The sequence below is a fragment of the Vigna umbellata genome, chromosome 2, assembly GCF_029865625.1.
Source record: "Vigna umbellata cultivar VRB3 chromosome 2, Vumbellata_1.0, whole genome shotgun sequence".
NCBI lineage: Eukaryota > Viridiplantae > Streptophyta > Magnoliopsida > Fabales > Fabaceae > Vigna > Vigna umbellata.
The window spans coordinates 4,341,650-4,362,312 of record NC_142166.1 but is presented as its reverse complement, the minus strand read 5'-3'; the positions used below and the strand labels follow the sequence as shown (position 1 = coordinate 4,362,312).

At 32.3% G+C, this 20,663-nt stretch overlaps 2 protein-coding genes across 3 annotated transcripts; one reads left to right on the top strand and one right to left on the bottom strand.

Annotated features, from left to right (window-relative positions):
* The first annotated feature begins 3,209 nt into the window (after positions 1-3,209).
* On the top strand, positions 3,210-5,248 carry LOC124823754 (rust resistance kinase Lr10-like). Of its 2 annotated transcripts, XM_088106440.1 has the most exons (3): positions 3,212-3,395; positions 3,513-3,536; positions 3,627-5,246. In XM_088106440.1, the coding sequence occupies exon 3, from the start codon at positions 3,737-3,739 to the stop codon at positions 4,814-4,816; it is 1,080 nt and encodes a 359-aa protein (XP_087962566.1). In that variant the 5' UTR covers positions 3,212-3,395; positions 3,513-3,536; positions 3,627-3,736; the 3' UTR covers positions 4,817-5,246. The 2 variants fall into 2 exon arrangements, with proteins under 2 accessions (XP_047152003.2, XP_087962566.1); XM_047296047.2 differs by having other exon boundaries at positions 3,210-3,536; positions 3,627-5,248.
* Positions 5,249-8,043: 2,795 nt separating this feature from the next.
* LOC148203238 (putative inactive cadmium/zinc-transporting ATPase HMA3) lies at positions 8,044-19,658 on the bottom strand. The gene is made up of 10 exons (XM_088105808.1): positions 19,635-19,658; positions 13,079-13,262; positions 12,237-12,494; positions 11,988-12,085; positions 10,898-11,153; positions 10,677-10,814; positions 10,178-10,502; positions 9,875-10,077; positions 9,271-9,473; positions 8,044-9,076 (listed from the first exon to the last, which is right to left on the bottom strand). Exons 1-10 carry the CDS (start codon positions 19,656-19,658, stop codon positions 8,099-8,101), a joined length of 2,667 nt encoding a protein of 888 aa, XP_087961934.1. The 3' UTR covers positions 8,044-8,098.
* Positions 19,659-20,663: the final 1,005 nt, after the last annotated feature.

Here is a 20,663-nt window from a genome sequence, read left to right as displayed (position 1 = left end):
TTAATTTTAATTAAATTTAACTTAATAAAATATTATTTTATTTTATTTTTAATTAAATTTAATTAAAAAATATATAAATTAATTTTTTTTATTATTTTTGCGGATAACAGATCAAGTATATTATCTTTATCCAATAAATATCCGTTACTTACGAATAATAAATATCCACAAACAGTAATTATCTATAATGGATTTTATTCATAACGGATTTTACCCACAGATATATGTGTCTGTAGATATTTTTGCCACCCCTAATGAAGACTCTACGAAGTTTGGAACTTGTTGATTTTGCTTGAAGACTCAGTGAAGTATTCTCTTTTCTCGTTTTAGATCTACATTTTAATTAATCGTTAAATGATAGTGTGGTGAAGACTTTGAAGTTGTGGTAGTGGTGAGGTCTTCCTTTTACGTGTTTCATTGTATGTACCCAACATTCTAAACTAATAATAGTTTAATTATTTTTTGATTAAAATTTAAACACCTCTTACCCTAACATTTAAACACCTAATACCCCAACATCATGTTACTTAAAAGAAAAGACTACAATACATCACGACAAAAAAATACTGAACAAAAAACTCTAAACCGCAATGGAAGAATTGAAAGTCACCTTCAATGCTAACAGCTTTTTGATTCCGACGAATCTGCTCCAACAACGACGAATTCTTTCACTTCCAATCTTGCTAAATCTTCAATCCCTAATTTTGTTGATTGAACCACAAACCAATCCCTAATTTTGCTGATTGAAACCTTATCAGATTATCCTCTTTTATCAAATATTCACCATTTTTTAAAAAAAAAAAACTAAATTCCATATCACCAAATTGTTATTTTAAAAACTACTTCATAAGCATGCCTGGTCATTGTTTTGTTAGCGATTTTGATGCCATTGACTTTTAGGACTTGATTGAATGAAGACCTAATATAAATATATTAAATTATTGGATATCTATTTTGATATATTATTTTTATTTTTTATTTTTAATTACTTTTTTTATTATTATTATTTTTTTATTTTGGGTTTGACCCATATTTTTGTTATTATAAATATACTATTCTTTTTATAAAAAACATCATTATTAGTATCAAATTATTTAAATGAAACTAAAAAATTTTAAATACTCAACCAAAACCAAAACTTTTTATAATAACTTAATTAAAAATATATATCCAAGTTTATAAATTACTTGAAACTTAATTAAATAACCAGATGTTATGTTTACCGTATCAGTAATTAAAGATTAGTTTCTGTTTTATTAGTAATTAAACGTTAGTTTCAATTTTTAATTTTCTGTTTAAATATTATGGTCAGTTATTGTCCTATTATTTAGGGATACAGTGACTTATGTTTAGGAAATTGTCCACTACTTGGAGAGTTATTTTTTTGTTATAGAGTAGTTTTTCTTTGTTGCTGTAAGGCTATAAGCCTATAATCTGTTATTTAATTAATAAAGAGTGTTTTTCACACAAAAAAACAGATAATACTTTACGTGTTTACAATTGGTATCAGAACTCCTTGATAGGTTTGATCTAGAATTTTATTGAGTGTGTGAACACATCTAAAAAAAATAATAGCAGCACATAGATAAGAGGAGGAAACATGGGAGATTCAAACAGCAGCAAATATGTGCAACCTGGAATTCCTAGATTTGATGGGCATGATCATTGGACGAAACTCATGAATTTTCTTCCCTCTAAAGAATATTGGCAGTTGATAGAGCATGGGATTCGAGTTGTTGCAAATAAAACAATTGCATCAGAAGCTGAAATCAAAGTCATGGAAGAACAACAATTAAAGGATTTAAAAATAAATAACTATTTATATCATCAAGCCATTGCTCATGAAATTTTAGATATTATCCTCAATAATGATACCTCCAAAGACATTTGGGACTCTATGAAGCAAAAATTTCAAGAATCTACATGAGTGAAAATAGCACAATTGCAAACACTGCACCGAGAATTTGAAATTCTACATATAAAAGAAGATGAAACTTACCTTAGAAAATTTCCAAAAGTATGAAGGCATGCGGAGAAAGTATATATGCGGCATTTTCAATACGAATGTCTATCTGGGAGAACAATTTAAACTATGTAGAGGTGAAAGATAAGGTAGTCCAGAAGGATGAACTCTTGCTAATGACTTATTTTGAGTTGAAGCAAGGATCGACAGCGAGATGGTTTCTTGACTCTGAGTAGAGTAACCATATAGCAAAGAATGGCTCTCAGAATTAGATGAGAACTTTAGAGATGGAGTAAAACTTGGCAATGACACACGGATAGCTGTAAGGAGAAAAGTAGTGTTCGATTGAATGTTAATGGAGTTATACATGTAATCTCACATGTGTATTACGTTCCAAAATTGAAAAACAATTTACTAAGTATAGGATAACTCAAAGAAAAAGGCTTGTCCATAAAGAACACATTGATTCTATGTCACAACAAATATTCTATGACATAATTATCAAAGAATTTAGTGTTTCACGGAAGGAGCAAATATATAAACATTAATTTTTATTTTTTAAGAGACTTAGCTAATGAAGTAACTATCATGTTAAGTTACCATCACTCACAAGTTCAAGTTGATGATATAATGACCAAACCACTCAACTTCGAGCAATTTTCAAAATTGAGAAGGATGTTAAGCATGTTAGAAGCTTAAGAGATAAACAAATACTAATGCATTTAATTTCTTTTTTGTTAGTAATTAAACGGTAGTTTCAATTTTTAATTTTCTGTTTAAATATTATAGTCAGTTATTGATCTATTATTTAGGGATATAGTGGTATATGTTTAGAAAATTGCCCACTATGTGGAGAGTCTGTTTTTCTTATTATAGAGTCGTTTTTCTTTGTTGTTGTAATGCTATAAAGTCTATCATCTGTTTATTTGAATTAATAAAGAGTGTTTTTCACAAAAAAAACCAAAGAATACTTTAAGTGTTTACATACAGAACAACTTTGTTTGACACTCTTAAAATAAACATCCATTTGACACTTTTTCTTAATAATATAATAATACATATTACACTTTTAAATTAAAAAATAATATAAATATAATTAAACTATTATTAGTTTAGAATGTTGGGTATACAATGAAACACGTCAAAGGAAGACCTCACCACTACCACCACATTATCATTTAATGATTAATTAATATGATCCCCCACAAAGAACCCCAGAACATTAATTTCTAGATCTAAAACGAAAAAAGAGAATACTTCACTGAGTCTTCAAGCAAAATGAATTCAACAAGTTCAAAACTTCATAGAGTCCCCCACACCATTCCATAATTTTAAAACCTTTTTGCACGAAAAATTTCACGGTGAAATAACCACGAAATTCAAGAAACAAAAAACGCGTTTTGAGGCACTTCATAAGCGGCTAACATAATAGGTAAACTGCAACCTTGCAGGGTGTTATCAACTGCAGTTTGAATTCTTATCATATTTTTTTAAATGTCCGACACCTCTTATACCACGACAGCTAACACCAACAATTCTGACGATGCAGGATTTGTAATTGCCGGTGTCATAGGTAGGATTTAAACTGCCATTTTCTGCTTTATATTGGTTTATTTGGAAGACCTTTTTCTTATGACTGAACGCTCTAATGATCTTAATGCAGTTGCCATTATTGTGAAGATTGGTATTTGCTTTTGCGTATTTAAAGCATGCCAAAAAAGATATCAGGTTAATGGTGGTTTTAAACAGACAGGAACACCAGCTAAACAATTTATGACACTCACTATGGATAAATTTCTGAATGATATGGAAAGGGAGAAGCCAATCAGGTTCACTGATCAGCAGCTAAGGATTGCAACTGATAATTACTCTTATCACTTGGGGTCAGGAGGTTTTGGGTCTGTTTATAAAGGAAGTTTTAGTAATGGAACCATTATAGCTGTGAAAGTTCTACGTGGTAGTTCTGACAAAATAATTGATGCACAGTTTATGGCAGAAGTGGGTACCATTGGTAAAGTTCATCATTTCAATCTAGTTCGTCTATATGGGTTTTGCTTTGAAAGACACTTGAGAGCACTGGTTTACGAGTACATGGTGAATGGCCCGCTTGAGAAGTACCTATTTCATGAAAGCACCTTCTTATCATTCGAAAAGCTCCATGAGATCGCAATTGGTACAGCAAGAGGCATTGCATACTTGCATGAAGAGTGTCAACAGAGAATAATCCACTATGATATCAAACCAGGAAATATTCTCTTGGATAGGAACTTTTGTCCTAAAGTTGCTGATTTTGGTTTGGCCAAGCTTTGCAACAGGGACCATACTCATATAACCATGACTGGGGGTAGGGGCACTCCTGGTTATGCTGCACCTGAACTTTGGTTGCCTTTTCCTGTAACTCACAAGTGTGATGTTTACAGCTTTGGCATGCTGTTATTTGAAATCATTGGCAGAAGGAAAAACCATAACATTAACCTTCCAGAAAGTCAGGTTTGGTTTCCAATGTGGGCTTGGGAAAAATTTGCTGCTGAAAAAGTGGGGGAGTTGATAACTTCTTGTGGGATAGACGACAAAGATAGGGAGATTGCAGAAAGAATTGTTAAAGTAGCTTTGTCATGTGTGCAGTATAAGCCAGAAGTAAGACCTATAATGAGTGTTGTGGTGAAAATGTTGGAAGGTTCTGTCGAAGTTCCAAACCCTCCAAACCCATTTCAGTACCTGATTGGTTGGGTTCCACCCACTCATGATACTGACACAAATATCAGTTCTGACTCATCATTGGTAACCAAATCTGTCCCTGTACTTGCCACACATGCTATCACCACCGACGAGATTGAATTAGCGTCTGTATAAATTTTTTTTTTAATCCATCTGGACGTTCAATATGTGGCGTTTATTTTTGTTCATTTCACATTTATGAGTTCATCAAATGTATCTACCAAGTGAATTGTATCTTTATATTTCAAATAAGCAATCGAATAATTATTTTAGTTTTACAATTAGTATTAATATGTTGAATCCACGAGAAAAGATGAACATATGACAAATGTCGGACGGGGTTTCAGAATCTACGAGGGTAAAAAAACTTACTGGAGTAGTGACCATTGGATTCGCGGTGGTTGTGGGTCAGTGGCCGCTTGTAACATGGAGGATGTGTGTAGGGATGGCAAGGTGACAATGAGATTTGTTGTTATGAGAGTGGGTGAATATGTCTCAAAAAAGTTAGATGTCTAAGAAGAAGTGCATGAAGAATAACATTACGATGTTCAACTTTCAGATTTCTAATCAATGTGCAACTTAGTCACCAAGTGTGATCGATTAATGGATTTTTTTTATATGATGCTCAACTTTCATAATTTTATACAAACATAAAACTTAAACTCATACTTGTATTTTCAATAATCTCTCATCAAATGAAAAGAAATACAATAAAGAACATCAAATTGAATGAAAATGTGATTCTATGAAAGAAGAAGATACCAAAAAGAAGACAAAATTCGGCGTCAAAAGAAAGAAAATCAAATTTAAATATTTGAATTTCAAATAAACAGTTTTGGAAATATATTTCATATAAAGATAAAAATATATTTAGATATTATTTATATTTAAGAAATAAAAGATTGCGATATTGTAAATATTTAATATTCTTTTACATTTTACTCTATATATAGACTACATAATTAAAATAAAATAAGTTAAATTATGGTTTTGTCTCCATTTTGTAGGAAAGTCTCAAACTAGTCTTTTTATTTTTAAGCATCTCAATTTGATCTTTATTTTGGAAAAGTTAATGCAATCAAACTCTTTCTGTTAAACTTAGTTAAACGAGGTTTAGACATAATATGGTGGAAACGATGTCATTTTGTTTTTTAAAGGCTTAAATGCTTACTTCTTTCCCATGTTATATTAAGAGGTGAATTTCTATTTAGTATCCGATTTTAAAAATAAAGACATGAGTCTCTATGTTATGAAAAATATATGAATAAGGTCACATCAGCATGGACTTAACGTCGTTGCTGTTAACTTAACGGACAAGACGTTATTTATCAACTTTTTATAACATAGGACCTAATGTCTTTATTTTTAAAACCGGATACTAAACAGAAATTCACCTCTTAACATGAGAACGAAGTAAACATTTAAACCTTTTTTAAAATGCAATCCAGTAGACGTGTCAATAGTGTCTTATTGCCCCTTTTTGGTTAAAGCCCTAAATCAATGATATTGGGTCTTCTTCCACATTCAACTTGGAGTAAGTGAGGTATATATCTCGGGGCCAATCCTCTCCGTCTTGCATATATAATGGTTGCGGATGTAAAATCCTAGTGTCTCTTTTTGTATTTGTATGTGGTGGTGGTGGTTTATCGAGAAGTTTGAGTATAACACCCATTTTGTTACTATGGAGAGAAATTAATGTTAAGAATTGCGAAAACCCCTGAAAATAGGAGAAATAAATTTTGGAGTGTTTTAAGAGTCTCAAACTAACTTGTTCTGTAAACATAACATCTGGTTATTTAATTAAATTTCAAGTAATTTATAAATTTGGATATATATATTTTTAATTAAGTTATTATTAAAAGTTTTGGTTTTTGTTGAATATTTAAAAAAAATTAGTTTCATTTAAATAACTTGATACTAATAATTATTTTTTTTATAAAAAGAAATAATAAAATTGTCCAAACCCATATGAAAAGTATAAATAATGAAGTTAAAAAAGAAAGAATTTGATCACCTTTTGTAGTTCCCTTTTAACTAACCACTTCTTAATCAAACAGATTGAGAGAAGAAATGAGTTGATCGAAGAAAAAAATCACAAATAATAATCACATGATTATGTTCTAAGAAAAACTATAATAACATATTACTTAAAAAAAATATTTTAAATACCAAATTTAATAAACATTTTCGATAATAACTCAGTTAAAAATACATAAATTTTAAAAATAATTAAATCATTATATATATATATATATATATATATATATATATATATATATATATTATATTTTTGGACTAAACAAAAGTTGTTCTTAACCAATTACATGTCAATTTACTAAATTATCATATAATTTCTATTTATTATGATTAAGATAATTTATCACACTTATTTTAGTTTCTAAAAGATTAAAGACTTAAAAAGAAAACTCGAGTACTACCATTACAGCATCAGTTCTTACAAAAGCCAATTTTCCTAGGAAACTCTGAAACATCAGCAGACCGATCTTCTGCCATAAATTCACTGGTTGTAATGCTAGCATCTTGTGTCACACAACAGAACCAGTGCCACATTTTTCAGCCTTAAATTCCACTTGGCAAGAATCAGAACCATCATTTGCTCTGCTTGATTATTCTTCACACATATTCACTTTACCTAAACAGCTACAATCAGAAAAAACAATTGCCACATTGTTAACAGTTTGTGCTGATACACCTTTTCTGAGTCATTGAATAAATTCTAAGAAGAGGCTAACTCACTTCTGCCATAATGTTCATCAATTTTCATGTTAAACATATTAAACATATTAAAGAGTACGGATCAATAAGACCCTTTAAGCTTCTTCCTTATAGAACGGCTCAACTTACTCTTAATTGGACTATATTCTTGTATTATAACTAAATATAGGCAGTTTGTTGACTGACATTGTTTACCCAAACACGCAGTTTTTCCCAATTTCATTTCACCAATAGATACTGAAGCTTCGAGAAATCTATCAAAAGTTACTTTCAGCTACGTTGATAACAAAAATGGGCAATCCATCAGTTGAGATTTTTGTATCTAGTTTTGTGTCTTCATTTCTGATCTTTACACTCTCGTATCCACTACTACATTCAGAACAAAAATTAATTGTGTAGTTTGAATTTATTCTTCAACACCATTCTTAAGCTTATTTAACTTTTTAAATTAAGTTATAATCTTGGCTCCACCCCTCTATTCTTAGGATTTTGTGGTGACGTTCTAAAGGTGATATATATAAAGAGTCCCTTGAATACTACTAATTACTCATAAAAGACATTCAGTAAGTATTCAATCTACACTAAAAACTAGTACAACACATTATTCAACAGTTTTAAGTCTCATCTTTCTGATTTAAATAAATTAGTAAATGTAACTTTCTTTTATCACTACCATTTAGATCACTCTATAATAATTTCTGGCTGGCTAAGGCTAGCCATATTTTTAAAACTATCATTGCAGCATGTCTTATTGCAGCACTTTGGAATCCCTTCTGTCTCAGACAAGTCTTGAATATCCTCTGATTTGTCCTTAAGGCAATAAGACTCCAAGGAAGCAATGCTGGCATCTTCTCTGGCATCAGAGCCAGTGACACATTGTTCAGTCTTAGATTGCTCTTGGCAACAACCAGAACCATTATTTGTTCTGCATGCAGAGTCGTCAAATGTTTTTACCTTTCTTAGACAACAACCATTGCAAGGTTTCACTATATGCACCTCAATAGAGACAGAGTTTCCACTTTGGTTTCTCTTGCTCAACTTCAAAAGTCCAGAAGATTCGTTCTTGCTTGTAGTTTCTACATGATAAGTGTCGTCTTTACAACAATCTTTACCACATTTTTCACCGGTAAGAAGCCCTTGATTCTTAATGTTATTACTTTCATTGTCCAGTAGAGTCATGGTCAGATCTTCCGAGAAGGTGCCATATTTAGAACTTGCAGATTTTCTTTCATGTTTTGGTTTCTCTTGTAAAATTAACATGCTATTGAGAATCACAAGTAAACAGGTCCCAACGTCAGTCAAGACAGCAAGCCAAACAATAGGGTATCCTGCAATTGCCAATGCAAGTATAGCACTCTTGAAGCCAACTGAAATAATGACATTCTCAATGAGCTTTCTAGTGGTTTTCCTTGCAAGCCGAATGGCTTCAGGTATCTTTTGGATGTCGTTCGACATAAGAATTGCATTGCCTGTCTCATTTGCAAGAGCTGAACCAGATATTCCCATTGAGATACCAATGTCAGCTGTGGCCAATGCAGGAGCATCATTTATGCCATCTCCAATCATGGCTGTTAGCCCATCTTTCTTCAAATTCTCAATGATCACTGCCTTTTCTGCAGGTAGAAGCTCTGCGTGTACAATGTCTAGAGCATGGTTCAACTGCAGAGAATAAGCTAATTTTTCTAAGTTTTAATATGGATCACAAGAAGCAGCATTAATGACCGAAACTGAAGCCTCTTCAGTCAGGAAAAGAAAATTGACATTGTTGAGAACAAAGTTTTATCAAATAAACATATTTTTCATTTTGTCATAACATTGTTGGTTAAATAGAGTACACATTACTATGAGCATACCTGACTTTGAACATACAAAGCTGCTTGAGTGCTATCTCCTGTTAGCATGACAGATCTCACGCCTAACAACTTTAGCTCTTCTATTGCCTCCAAAGCACCTGATCTGCAAGTATCGACTAAGCTGAAGACTCCAACCAGAGTCGGCCCACAGTATCGTTTCGGGGTAGAAATTTCATGGCTTTGAAATTGCAACTGACAATCAACTAAAAAGACACAGAATAGCTCAGTGCATAAACTATCACAAGGGATAAATGTGAACAATGAAGCACACATAGTAATGAAATAATTTTAAATTGTTACCTTAATAGTACTTAAAATATATTCTGAGCTTTTTAGTCTCTATTGAAGAGATAAACTAATGAATAAAGGCTATGAACTAAAGGCTAATGGCTATTTTTCAAGTGCCAGATTTTGAAGAACTGTAAGAAAATCTTGGAAATATATGGAAAATTGTTCAAGTGATTGTATTTGGTAAAAGGTGACCAAATAGCAAAGAAACGACGTTAGTAAAATGGAAAGCTTCACACACTCATTCAAATATTCAAGTCAAGTAAAAAGACTACAAGAACTGTTTTTGAAATTAAGGACATGGTTTTATAATCACCTCTTTCGGAGTCAGCCCTAGCACCGATTCTTCTGTTGCCAATATAGATATTCTTCCCATCAATTGTACCAAAAACTCCTTCACCAGCAAAATTTTCAAAATTCTCAACATTTTCAGGGATTGGCTTGACAGAATTAGACATTCCATATTCCACTAGTGCAGCTGCCATAGGATGACTTGATTTACTCTCGATACTTGAAACCCTGAAATGTTTTCAATAAACAAAATCAAATTAGTCATAAAACAACTATGAACACTCCAAACAGAGTGTATAGACATTCCTTCCTTTGATTGATAAGTTACCAGTACAGTAAAGTTTCAATGCTAATGTCATCTATAACAGAAAAATCTGCCACTGTGAATTCTCCCCTTGTTATTGTGCCAGTTTTATCAAAAGCCACTGTCTTAATTCCAGACAGTGTTTCAATATAATCTCCACCTTTCAGTAGTAACCCACTTGTTGCAGCTTTTGTGAGAGCACAAAAGATTGCAACGGGAGTGGAGAGGATGAGAGCACAAGGACATGCACTTAACAAAACCACAATTGCAAGATGAAACCAAGGTTTTATATCAGGAACCTCTAATGCAGCTGGAACCACAGCAATGCTAGCTGAAATCAAAACAACAGCTGCAAGATGATATAAAAATATACAAATATCAGTATTTGCTCTGATAATGTAGGTCTAAATCATATTGATTAATCAATATCTTAAACGCAGAAATCGAAAAGTAACGCTGGTGCAATTTATTTTTTTACTTTCACAAAGGAAAAAAGTTGCTGAAGTGTGTACTTAATACTTACCAGGAATATAGTACTTGGCGAAATTATCAATGAATCTTTGTGTTCGAGATTTTCTGCTAGAGGCCTCTTCAACAAGTTTTGACATTCTAGCCACCACTGTGTCTTTTGCCAGCACTGTAGTTTTCACACTTATATATCCTGGGATGATATACAACCAGAATTAGTTAAGCATTGTTTTGGTAAAAGAAAGTTGAAAGATAAAGAATAGCTGGATACTTAACCATTCACATTAATGGTTCCAGCCAACACTACTGAATCAAACTCTTTTATCACAGGTAATGATTCTCCTGTTAACATCTTTTCATCAACTTCACACTTTCCTTCCACCACTATTCCATCAAGAGGAATAGCATCACCCGACTTGACTGCAAGTATGGTGTTGATCTTAACATCATTCACGTCAACACGTTCCCCAGTTTCAGCAATAACAGCTTTTTGAGGAGCCATGCTAGTCAAAGAAGACATCGCAACCTTTGCCTAAAGTACAGGTTTAAAATGTCAAACGTTAACATAAAGTTGGTCTTACAGTGTCTGTTCTTCAATCAGTACTTGCATACTGCTAGCACTAGGCACTAAACTGTGTTTATGAGTGAAAAAATAATAATTAGTTTTAAATAAGTAGTTCTGAAAGCTTATAATATTAATTTATTCATAATATTAATCTAGTTACCAGAGATATCTGCAGCACAGCTGAAAACAAATATAGAAACAAGGAAAAACCATAATGATTTTACAACAGAGGAACATTTCAGAAGCAAATGTAATTGGAATTTGAAAAATGATACTGAAGACTGTGATGAAGTTCATGTACCTTGTTTCTCTACCACTTTATAGATATCAGCTTAAACTTATGAAACTCGTCATAACATATTGAGTAGCAATGTTTTCTTCTAGTACTAAGTGTGTGTTGAAAAACTTAACAGTGATTAATGTGTATGAGAGGGAAGAAAACAAAAATTCTTCACTATTTCATAATAAGAGTATAGAGAAACAAGAATCCAGCTGTAGTCACCTTCGGTTAAGAGCAAAGCAAGATGATAAACTTGGAATTTACTTATCCCTCTAACAAATCCTTACAATGCTTTAAGAAATAACTCCTATGTAACCTGGTACTGCACGTTTCTTGAGGAACCCTCAACCATGACTAGTCATTGGCAAAGTTGTGAAAACATTAAAAAATCAAATCTACATTTATCCCTCAAAGAAGGAAGCTAGAGTATACAGATAACCACATTAAAGGCACACAATTTGGCATTAATCAAGAAAATGCAGCAAACATTTAAGGAGAAAGGGGGAAATGATGTCCCAAACCTTGTGAGTTGCTCTTGTCTCAAGCCATTGAGCAATGGAGAATAAGAAGATGATGATACCAGCCTCCCAAAAATCTTGTAAAGCAGCAGTACTACACACTGCAAGATATAAAAACGAAACTTAAGAAACAGGACATTTTTTCCGTATAAACTAACAAGTGCTGTTATTTTCTTTGGAAAGTAAACTGCAGTAGTAAAGCCTACCATTTTTGAGTGAGGAATCAATAAATTACAATTCAAACCAAAGTACCTGCCAATAGAACCAGAATGTTGATATTAAGAGTAAGAGCCTTAATAGATGCAATGGCCCTTAGTAGAACCTTAGGGAAGCCAATGACAACAGAAACAAGTGCCAACCATTCCAAAGGGTGATATATATATTTCAAGAAAGAAAGTGCCAGAAACAAGCCACACACCATTGTAGTTAAATCTGGCCATTTCTTTTCATTATCAGTCTCTCCCTGCAGTCTCAAACTAGCTTCAAGCCTTGCAGCATTCAGTGCATCAGCTGACACAATCAAACAACAAAGATAAATAAATTCTTGGGTTTTTTTGAGGAAAATAAAGTAATGACTTTCTATAAGATTTTTCTCCTCATTTCAGATATTTAGGAACAGAAAATAGACTAAAGCAAAAACGTGTTTCTGTGAATTTCTGGAACTACGATCAAGTTCGCATTAAGTAAAATTATACTTATTGACATATTGCTAATTAAGCAAAAAATTTAACTATGATGAGCTTGCACTACCATTCTAGACCCTCAACAAGGGATTGACATGATGAGTTCTACGTGACAACAAAACAATCCGTTAAGTTGACACAATTCAGACCCCAAGAAAAGCTAGCATGTAATCAGAAAGCAAAAACATGAACAAGAAGTAACAATTTTAAAAAGTAAAATTGCATCATGAACTGAGAAAAGCATATAGTAACACTCCCCATATATCCAAGCAATAAAGGAAGCTATGAGCTATATCACAAAGATTAAAGAACCAGTCAACTTCTCTCGTGATCATAACATATATTTAAATTGATGATCAACCCCTTTGTTAGAACCAAAGGAAAGTGAAGAGAAAAGGGTACAGAAATCACCTATTTGTGAGTCAGAAATGAAGAGGACATCATGGACAACAGTGACTGTTCGTGTAGGGACTATCACAGTGACATGTTTGACGCCATGAAGAGGCTTCACAATTCTTTCAACCAGTGCTGCTTCTGTAGCACAGCACATTCCCAACACTTCGAAGCTGCTTCTCTTAATATTTTCTGCCATTTTCTTCTCCACTATGAGCTTCAAAATGAAGAACAGAAAACACAGGGCATAAAACTTTCGAACTTGTGTGCATATGTTATTTCCCTAACAATTACTAAACATAATTTCCCCATCTAGGTCTGTTTATGGTTTGTGCACTACAACGTAAGAAAATAATGGTTGACTTTGCGGGTTACAAAAATATTGGATGACATTTGTACTTGATAAATTATTATACGTCTTTCACAGAACAATAAAACAATTCTACCTGTCATATTCTCATACAAAATGAATATAGTCAGGAATATATATACAAATAAATACAGAATATCTAATATAAATATGAATAATATTCACCTTTTTAAATCGGGTACAAGAATAATATATGAGATCTATTTGTTTTGTCTTTATTTCTCTATTGGACTTTGTTTTAAACCATTAAGATACGTAATTTATCCGGTTCTTGGTTTTGAAATTAATGCAATTATATGTACTTAATTCTTTATTATAACATCATATTTCTTTTACTTTTTTATTTTCATTTTAGTAAAATAATCATTTGAAAAATATTTGGTTAGGTAAAAGCATACTTGTTTTCTAGTAAGAATAGAAATAAAATACAACTCTTACTTTAAGAACACAAAAAATATAGTCAAACACATATTCATTTTAGGTTTATATTGAGACTAATTAAAATATAGTCATTGTGGTATGTGTATTTATGTGAGACCCTAGATATTTAACGCACCAAATCCCACACTCTGATCACCACTAATTGCACCGTGCCACGTCAAAACACCCTCACACCCACTCTGCATGCGTTTGCCAAGTGTCACGGCTGGAACATTCGAAAAACGTTAGTGGAAGACAAGTGGCATGTGGAGATTGGGCGTGTGTCCTGCGTGGGAAGGGAAAATGATTTTTCTGAAAAACTCTTCTCCACTCTTCTGCAGCTTCGTCTTCTTCCCAGAAATTCTGATTTCAAATTCTCTGCCTTCTCTCTGAAACTGCTTCATCTTCTCTCTACAATAACTCACCACCAACCTCTCCGATTCCGTTTCAGGCACCGTAGGAACGTTCACGTCGTCGTGAGCTTTCACTGGAATCGAACGCTTTAGGGTTCTGTGATCGGTAAGTTCTCAAACTCTAAACACCCTTTTCTGAGTTGCATGCGAACCCTGGTACAGCTGCATGTTAGAATAGAAACTAAGTTCTCCTACGTTCCTTTTGGTTAAATTTAGTGGAGCACTTGAGAAGCACGTTGAGGGTAGGAAACTGTATTTGGACAAGTTAAAAAGCATTCGCTTAGGGCATTCACTGCTGAATCAGGTAAGGGAAGCTTAGTAATTTAATTTATACTTGTATGTTGTATGTAAACATGATATGAACTGAATGTATGAAATGTATGTCGGTTGAGTATGCATGATCGAACGTTGCTGTACTGAATAAATATGATATGTGTTGATTGAAATGTATGATATGGGTGATACGTATGAATATGAAATATACATGTTTAGAAGTGAGTGAATGTAAGTGAAACTTGAATATCAACTTCCCTATGATAACGTATGTCCGACATTAAACGGTTCTAGACCGTTTGGTGTTCTAGTAAACTTCTTTGAATTGGAATACTTTCATTTGGGAAGGATTCTGGTCGAGCATGAGCTATGTAGGTCTTTTACTTAGAGCCCATAATGAGCAGTATCGACCGACAGTGTCGAGTACCCCTTTGTAATACAGATCATTCATCTGTGTCGACCGACAGTGTCGAACCCCTTGGTAATACAGATCATCCATCTGTATCGACCGACAGTGTCGAGTACCCCTTTGTAATACAGATCATTCATCTGTGTCGACCGACAGTGTCGAACCCCTTGGTAATACAGATCATCCATCTGTATCGACCGACAGTGTCGAGTACCCCTTTTTAATACAGATCATTCATCTGTGTCGACCGACAGTGTCGAACCCCTTTGTAATACAGATCATTCATCTGTGTCGACCGACAGTGTCGAACCCCTTTGTAATACAGATCATTCATCTGTGTCGACCGACAGTGTCGAACCCCTTTGTAATTTAGATCCTTCATCTGTGTCGACCGACGGTGTCGAACCCCCTTGTAATATAGATCATTCATCTGTGTCGACCGATATTGTCGAGCACCGTGTTAATACAGGTTGTTCATCTATATGGTAGTCGGTATTACTTTATTTTGGAACGGGGTAAATTCTTCAGTCTCGTTCCTCACGGTCGTCCTCGTTATAAAGAGGGCTGAAAGTTCAATATTTATGTACTTGGACTGAAAGACAAAAATGAAAATAAAAGTGAAAGATTTGAATGATGAACATTTTATGAGATGATTATCTGATTATGGAATTTTGTACGAGCGTTCCAGGGAGGAACGACTCACATATGTTGAATGTGGATTTTGGTAAAGTATGACCATGGTAAAATCGCTGATGGCTGTTCATCCTGATATTCCATGAGTGCTCGTCCTCATGTAGAGGGGAGTAGGTCATAGTGGGAATGGCAGGAGACTCTAGTCCTATTGAGTACTTTGGACTGATAGGGTTAACCTCGGGTGGCAGCTGATGGGTATTACCCAGCTATTTAATCCCCCGGGTGCACGAACGCCTGCGGTTACATGGATTCATACAGTCCGGACGGTCGTTAATTGTGAGAGTTTGGATGATATACATATATATATTGCTGTATAAATTGTATGATTGATTACATATGTTAAAGTATGTTGGTTGTATGAATTAAATTACCTAAGCTTACCCTTGCAATTCCTTGTGTTGTCTACTGTTTATGTACTTCCGTCTTGTCAATGCAATGATCATCCGTGTGGATGTGAGCAGATGGTGAGGCGCCACTTGAAGAGATGCTAGAAGAAGAAATTTTGGAGGATGTCAATCTGGTCGAGGTAGAGGTTAAAACTGAGCAGTAGAGCGCTCGTTTCTTAGTAGTAGTTAGTGTGTTGGATTGTATTTTGGGACGTTCGGTTGATTAGTTTTGGAAAGCCGTTCGTCCAGAACTTGGTATTTTGTAGATATATTCCGAACCCTGTAATTGATGTACGTTCGGTTTTTATGAGCTGTGTATTTAAGACTGCACTGTTAATTCTGTAAATGTGATTAGTTCTAATTAATGGTAATTACTATTTATTGGGATGTTACAATTTACATTTTTAAAATTAAAAAAAAATCTAAGTTATTATTGAATATTGGAATTAAAAATTTCTAAAAATAAATAAATTCTTTAAAATATATTTTAAATCGTCTTCACTATTTGTTTAATACGAGATATTGAAAAATAAAAGTTAAATATAACTATTACAAGAAAGTTAAGTGAAAAAAAAGTTAAACTTAAGAATAATTTTTAAAATATATATTTATATACACACTAAATAAGAGAGTCAATAAAAATTGACTCCGAATATTTGTATTTATTGCGAGAATATAATATTAGTATACAGCAACAATTTAAAAAGACTGTATTTTGTTGAACTTAATCAAGAGGAATTCAAATTGACTGAGGTGTATTGATTAGGTAGTGATAGGATTTCTTATCTATGGTACGGTTAAAAGTTTGAGAATATAGGTCGACGGTGTTGCGCAAATTTTATCCGATAGAACTCGCTGGTAAGCTCTAACTATTTTGAGAGAAATTTCAGACGGATTGGTTGCTAGACAGTTCGATTAGTCTTTTATCCTTATAATCAAGTTAGATGAACGATTTACACGTCAGTATCGTTGCAGGCCTCCATCAGAGTTTCTTTTGGTTTCGTCCTGCTCTGCAATTGATTTACACATCAATTGTTTGATGAAATGTTACCTTCCATTGAACTCAAATTATACTTCTATTAGTTGGGATCTAAGTGTGAGTCCAAGTCCCACATTGGATAGAAATGAAAAAATAGAACATTATATAAAGATGAAAGACCCGTTAACTTATTGCCTTAAGATTTTGGATGAAGAGTCGTGTCAATCTTTTATATGGTTGGACTCATATCTTATTGTGTTTGTGTCTCCTCGGGTTGGGTTAAATTTCTTTTTTTCTTAGATACATTTTACCATAAATACTTTGATATCCATTTAAATAATATATAGTAGTATTTGAAATTAAAAATAAAAGAAATATAATTTAAATATTAATATTTTGAGTTACTGAATGGAAATATCACTGTCCTTAAATCACTCACTCTAAAAAAAACGAATTATCAATCGTTTTATCATCATTACCTACCTTCAAACAAACTAAGTTCAATACAATTATTTTAAACAAAACTTGAAAGCATACGTTTGTCATGTTTTTTTTGTTTAAGATTCTCTTACTTCCTAAACAAATTAGAGACCTGTTTGGGGGCAAGTTAAACAACCACATTATTTATACAATATTTTATTAAACAATCCACTTTCAACCCATATTTCCTGTCCAAAATGTCTGCTTCATCCACTACCATTACTTTAATTTATTTCCATTATTTACTTCTATATATATATATATATATATATATATATATATATATATATATATATATTATAAGAATTTTTCCTTTCAAAAGTCTTAATAAATTTACAGCTATTTTTTAAATAATTTTAAAATAAAGTATTTTCATGAAAAACGGAAATAAAAGAATTCTTATAGTCTGATATTAGTGTGATATATATAACTGTAAAGTGGAAGATATTATAATAATAATTTTTTCAGGAAAAAAAACGGATTAAATAGTTTAAGAAAATTATTGAAGCTCTTAATTAGTGTTTTTCTTAGTGGTGATTAGTTACTTATATAAATAGAGCAGCCAGTATAATTTTGAACAGAATCTTTGTTCCTAACCTTCATAATATATACCTTGGATGCATATCTGGACTGGACCAGATTTTGGATAATATTTATTATGTTATTATAATATTTTATAGTGTTATAAATTTATTGTTGTGTGTCTTTGCTGGGATGTGATGTTGTGCTAGACCACGCTACCTAACCTTTTTATGAGTCTCCAGCTGTGAACCGAAGTAAACATTACTCAAATTTAATTAAAATATTTCTGTTTGTTTTTAGTTACGTATATTTTTAAAAATTATTATTTATATTTGAAAAAAAAATATTTTGACACATATATTATACATTCACTTGACACTATCTTTCTTATTTTTTTACTTTCTTTTTTTAAAATAATACAAAAATTTACTTTTATAACTATTTTACTGTGTCAATGAATTTAGGTGTCATCCTAATATCAGCATTTAAGAGGTAAAAACTTAAGATAGTAATTATTATTATTATTTAATAGGAAGAAGATTATTACAATCCGAAATTCATTTGTCTTATATTTTATTTATTATTAAAAAATATATATTTTATGGGAACTATTTTAAAAAATAATGGAAAGAAATAAGTGTTCTACTTATTTTAATGTGAATTTTAAAAATTTTACAAAATATTTAGAAAGAAGTTTCACCAAATTTTAGTAGTAATTTACATCCACAATCTCTTTCATATTGTTTTTTGTCTTTTTTAAGCTGGGAGAAAATTATATGTATTCATGAAATTATGAAGTGAGAAACAGTGTTTTATCTCTGTGATATTTCTTTATAATGTACTTAAAACCTCCCAAAGGATCAACCAACATCAAAATAATATGTAAGGTAAAAAGGGTTATCAATTTAATAAGAAGTTTGAGTTTAAGTCTAAATCTTTACTATAAGTTGTTCTTATATTTTGTTAGTACGAGTCTTCAACAATTATATATATAAATAAATTGGAAATCACAATATTGACTTTATAAAAGATGACTCCATTGTAAACTTGTTTCATACTTAAGAATAAACATAAATAGGTTAGGAATTGCTGGTGGCTGGGCCATTCAGCATATGCACTTTTCAATGTATTCAACTTAAAGACTTGTTGGATAATACTGGAACATTTCTTTAATATTGTTATCTTTTGGTTAAATGCTTCGTTGTTATTTCTGTATGGTATAGCTTGCAGTAGTGATCATTCTTTTGATGAGTGAATCATAACTGCAGAAAATGACCATGCAATGTCATGTTCTGCATCTGAAATCGATGATGTATTTATTATTACATTTACAAGGAAAAAAGGGTAGGGTCAAAATTGAAGCAAGTAGTTGAGTTGGATTATGATGAACATTTGACATCCTCATAAATACAGAAAAGAAAATAAAGGATTGATTAAAAGGGAATAGAAGATGCAGAAGAGGCTTTTTTCTGCAGCCTCATATTTATGTAACAGTATGCATATATCTACAAGTAGATGAAAGTTGGAGCAAACAGTTTTACTCTAAGTACTTGCAACTGAGTCAGGTGGAGACACTGAAAAGGAAGTGTCATGTGCATATTCCAGATCATCAAAACCCCATAGCTCCACCTCTTGCTCCTTCTCCTCTGCCATTTCCCACTTCTCTTTATCTATTTCCCACTTCTCCATTACCTCCACCACCTATCACCACACACACACACACAAAATCATCACATGTTTCGTCTAAAGGACAATATTTTTCAGAAACATTCCTTGCTGCCCAGAAGATAATCTCTTTTAAAATTTTGCAATGAACCATCTTTTCATCCATCAACAATCTTAGTAAACATGTAATTCTTAACTAAAAATTATGAATGATTTTTAATAGACATGCACTTTTTACCATACTGTCATAATTTAAGATCAATCATCACAACACACTTGAAAGACTGGACTCATGATGAAATCGATCACTCTATCTTTTAGGATAAATACTGATATATGTATCTGAGTTTGACCTTTGCAGAGGAATTGTAGAAGGAGATTATTTAGTTAGAATTCACGACTCTAATTCTCACATTGAATAAAAATAAGAAAGTAGAGTATTATATAAAATTGATGATTATTGATCCATTGTCTTAAGATTTTGGATAAAGAATAATGGTTTTAATCTTTTTGGATAAAGAATAATAGTGTTAATCTCTTATTTAATTGGACTCAAATCTCATTGATGAAGAGATACTCAAAATGCTTTTCCCTAAAGAAGAAATATTAATCCCATATCCACAAATAATAAGATATAATTTTATAAGGTTGAATTATGACTTAAAATTCTCTCTTCTAATGTATCTTACTACAAGATTATTTTCTGAAAATTAATCCAAGAATAAGCTTCTGTATAGGAGTTATTTATTCAAAGTTTTAATTGCAGCATGAGACTTGGATAAATTTCGTTGTACTGATTAAAGAAAGGCAGGGGGGGGGGGGGACCAGTCACAGACACAGACTGTTCTACCTATAAAGCATTACATAACACATAATAGTTATATAGTTTATTTATAAATATTAAATAGTGTATACAATGCTGTGGTGGTTACACCAGTGGCAGTTATTATCCTAGTCTGATGAACAAAACAAGTTATTAATTAGTTTCAACAG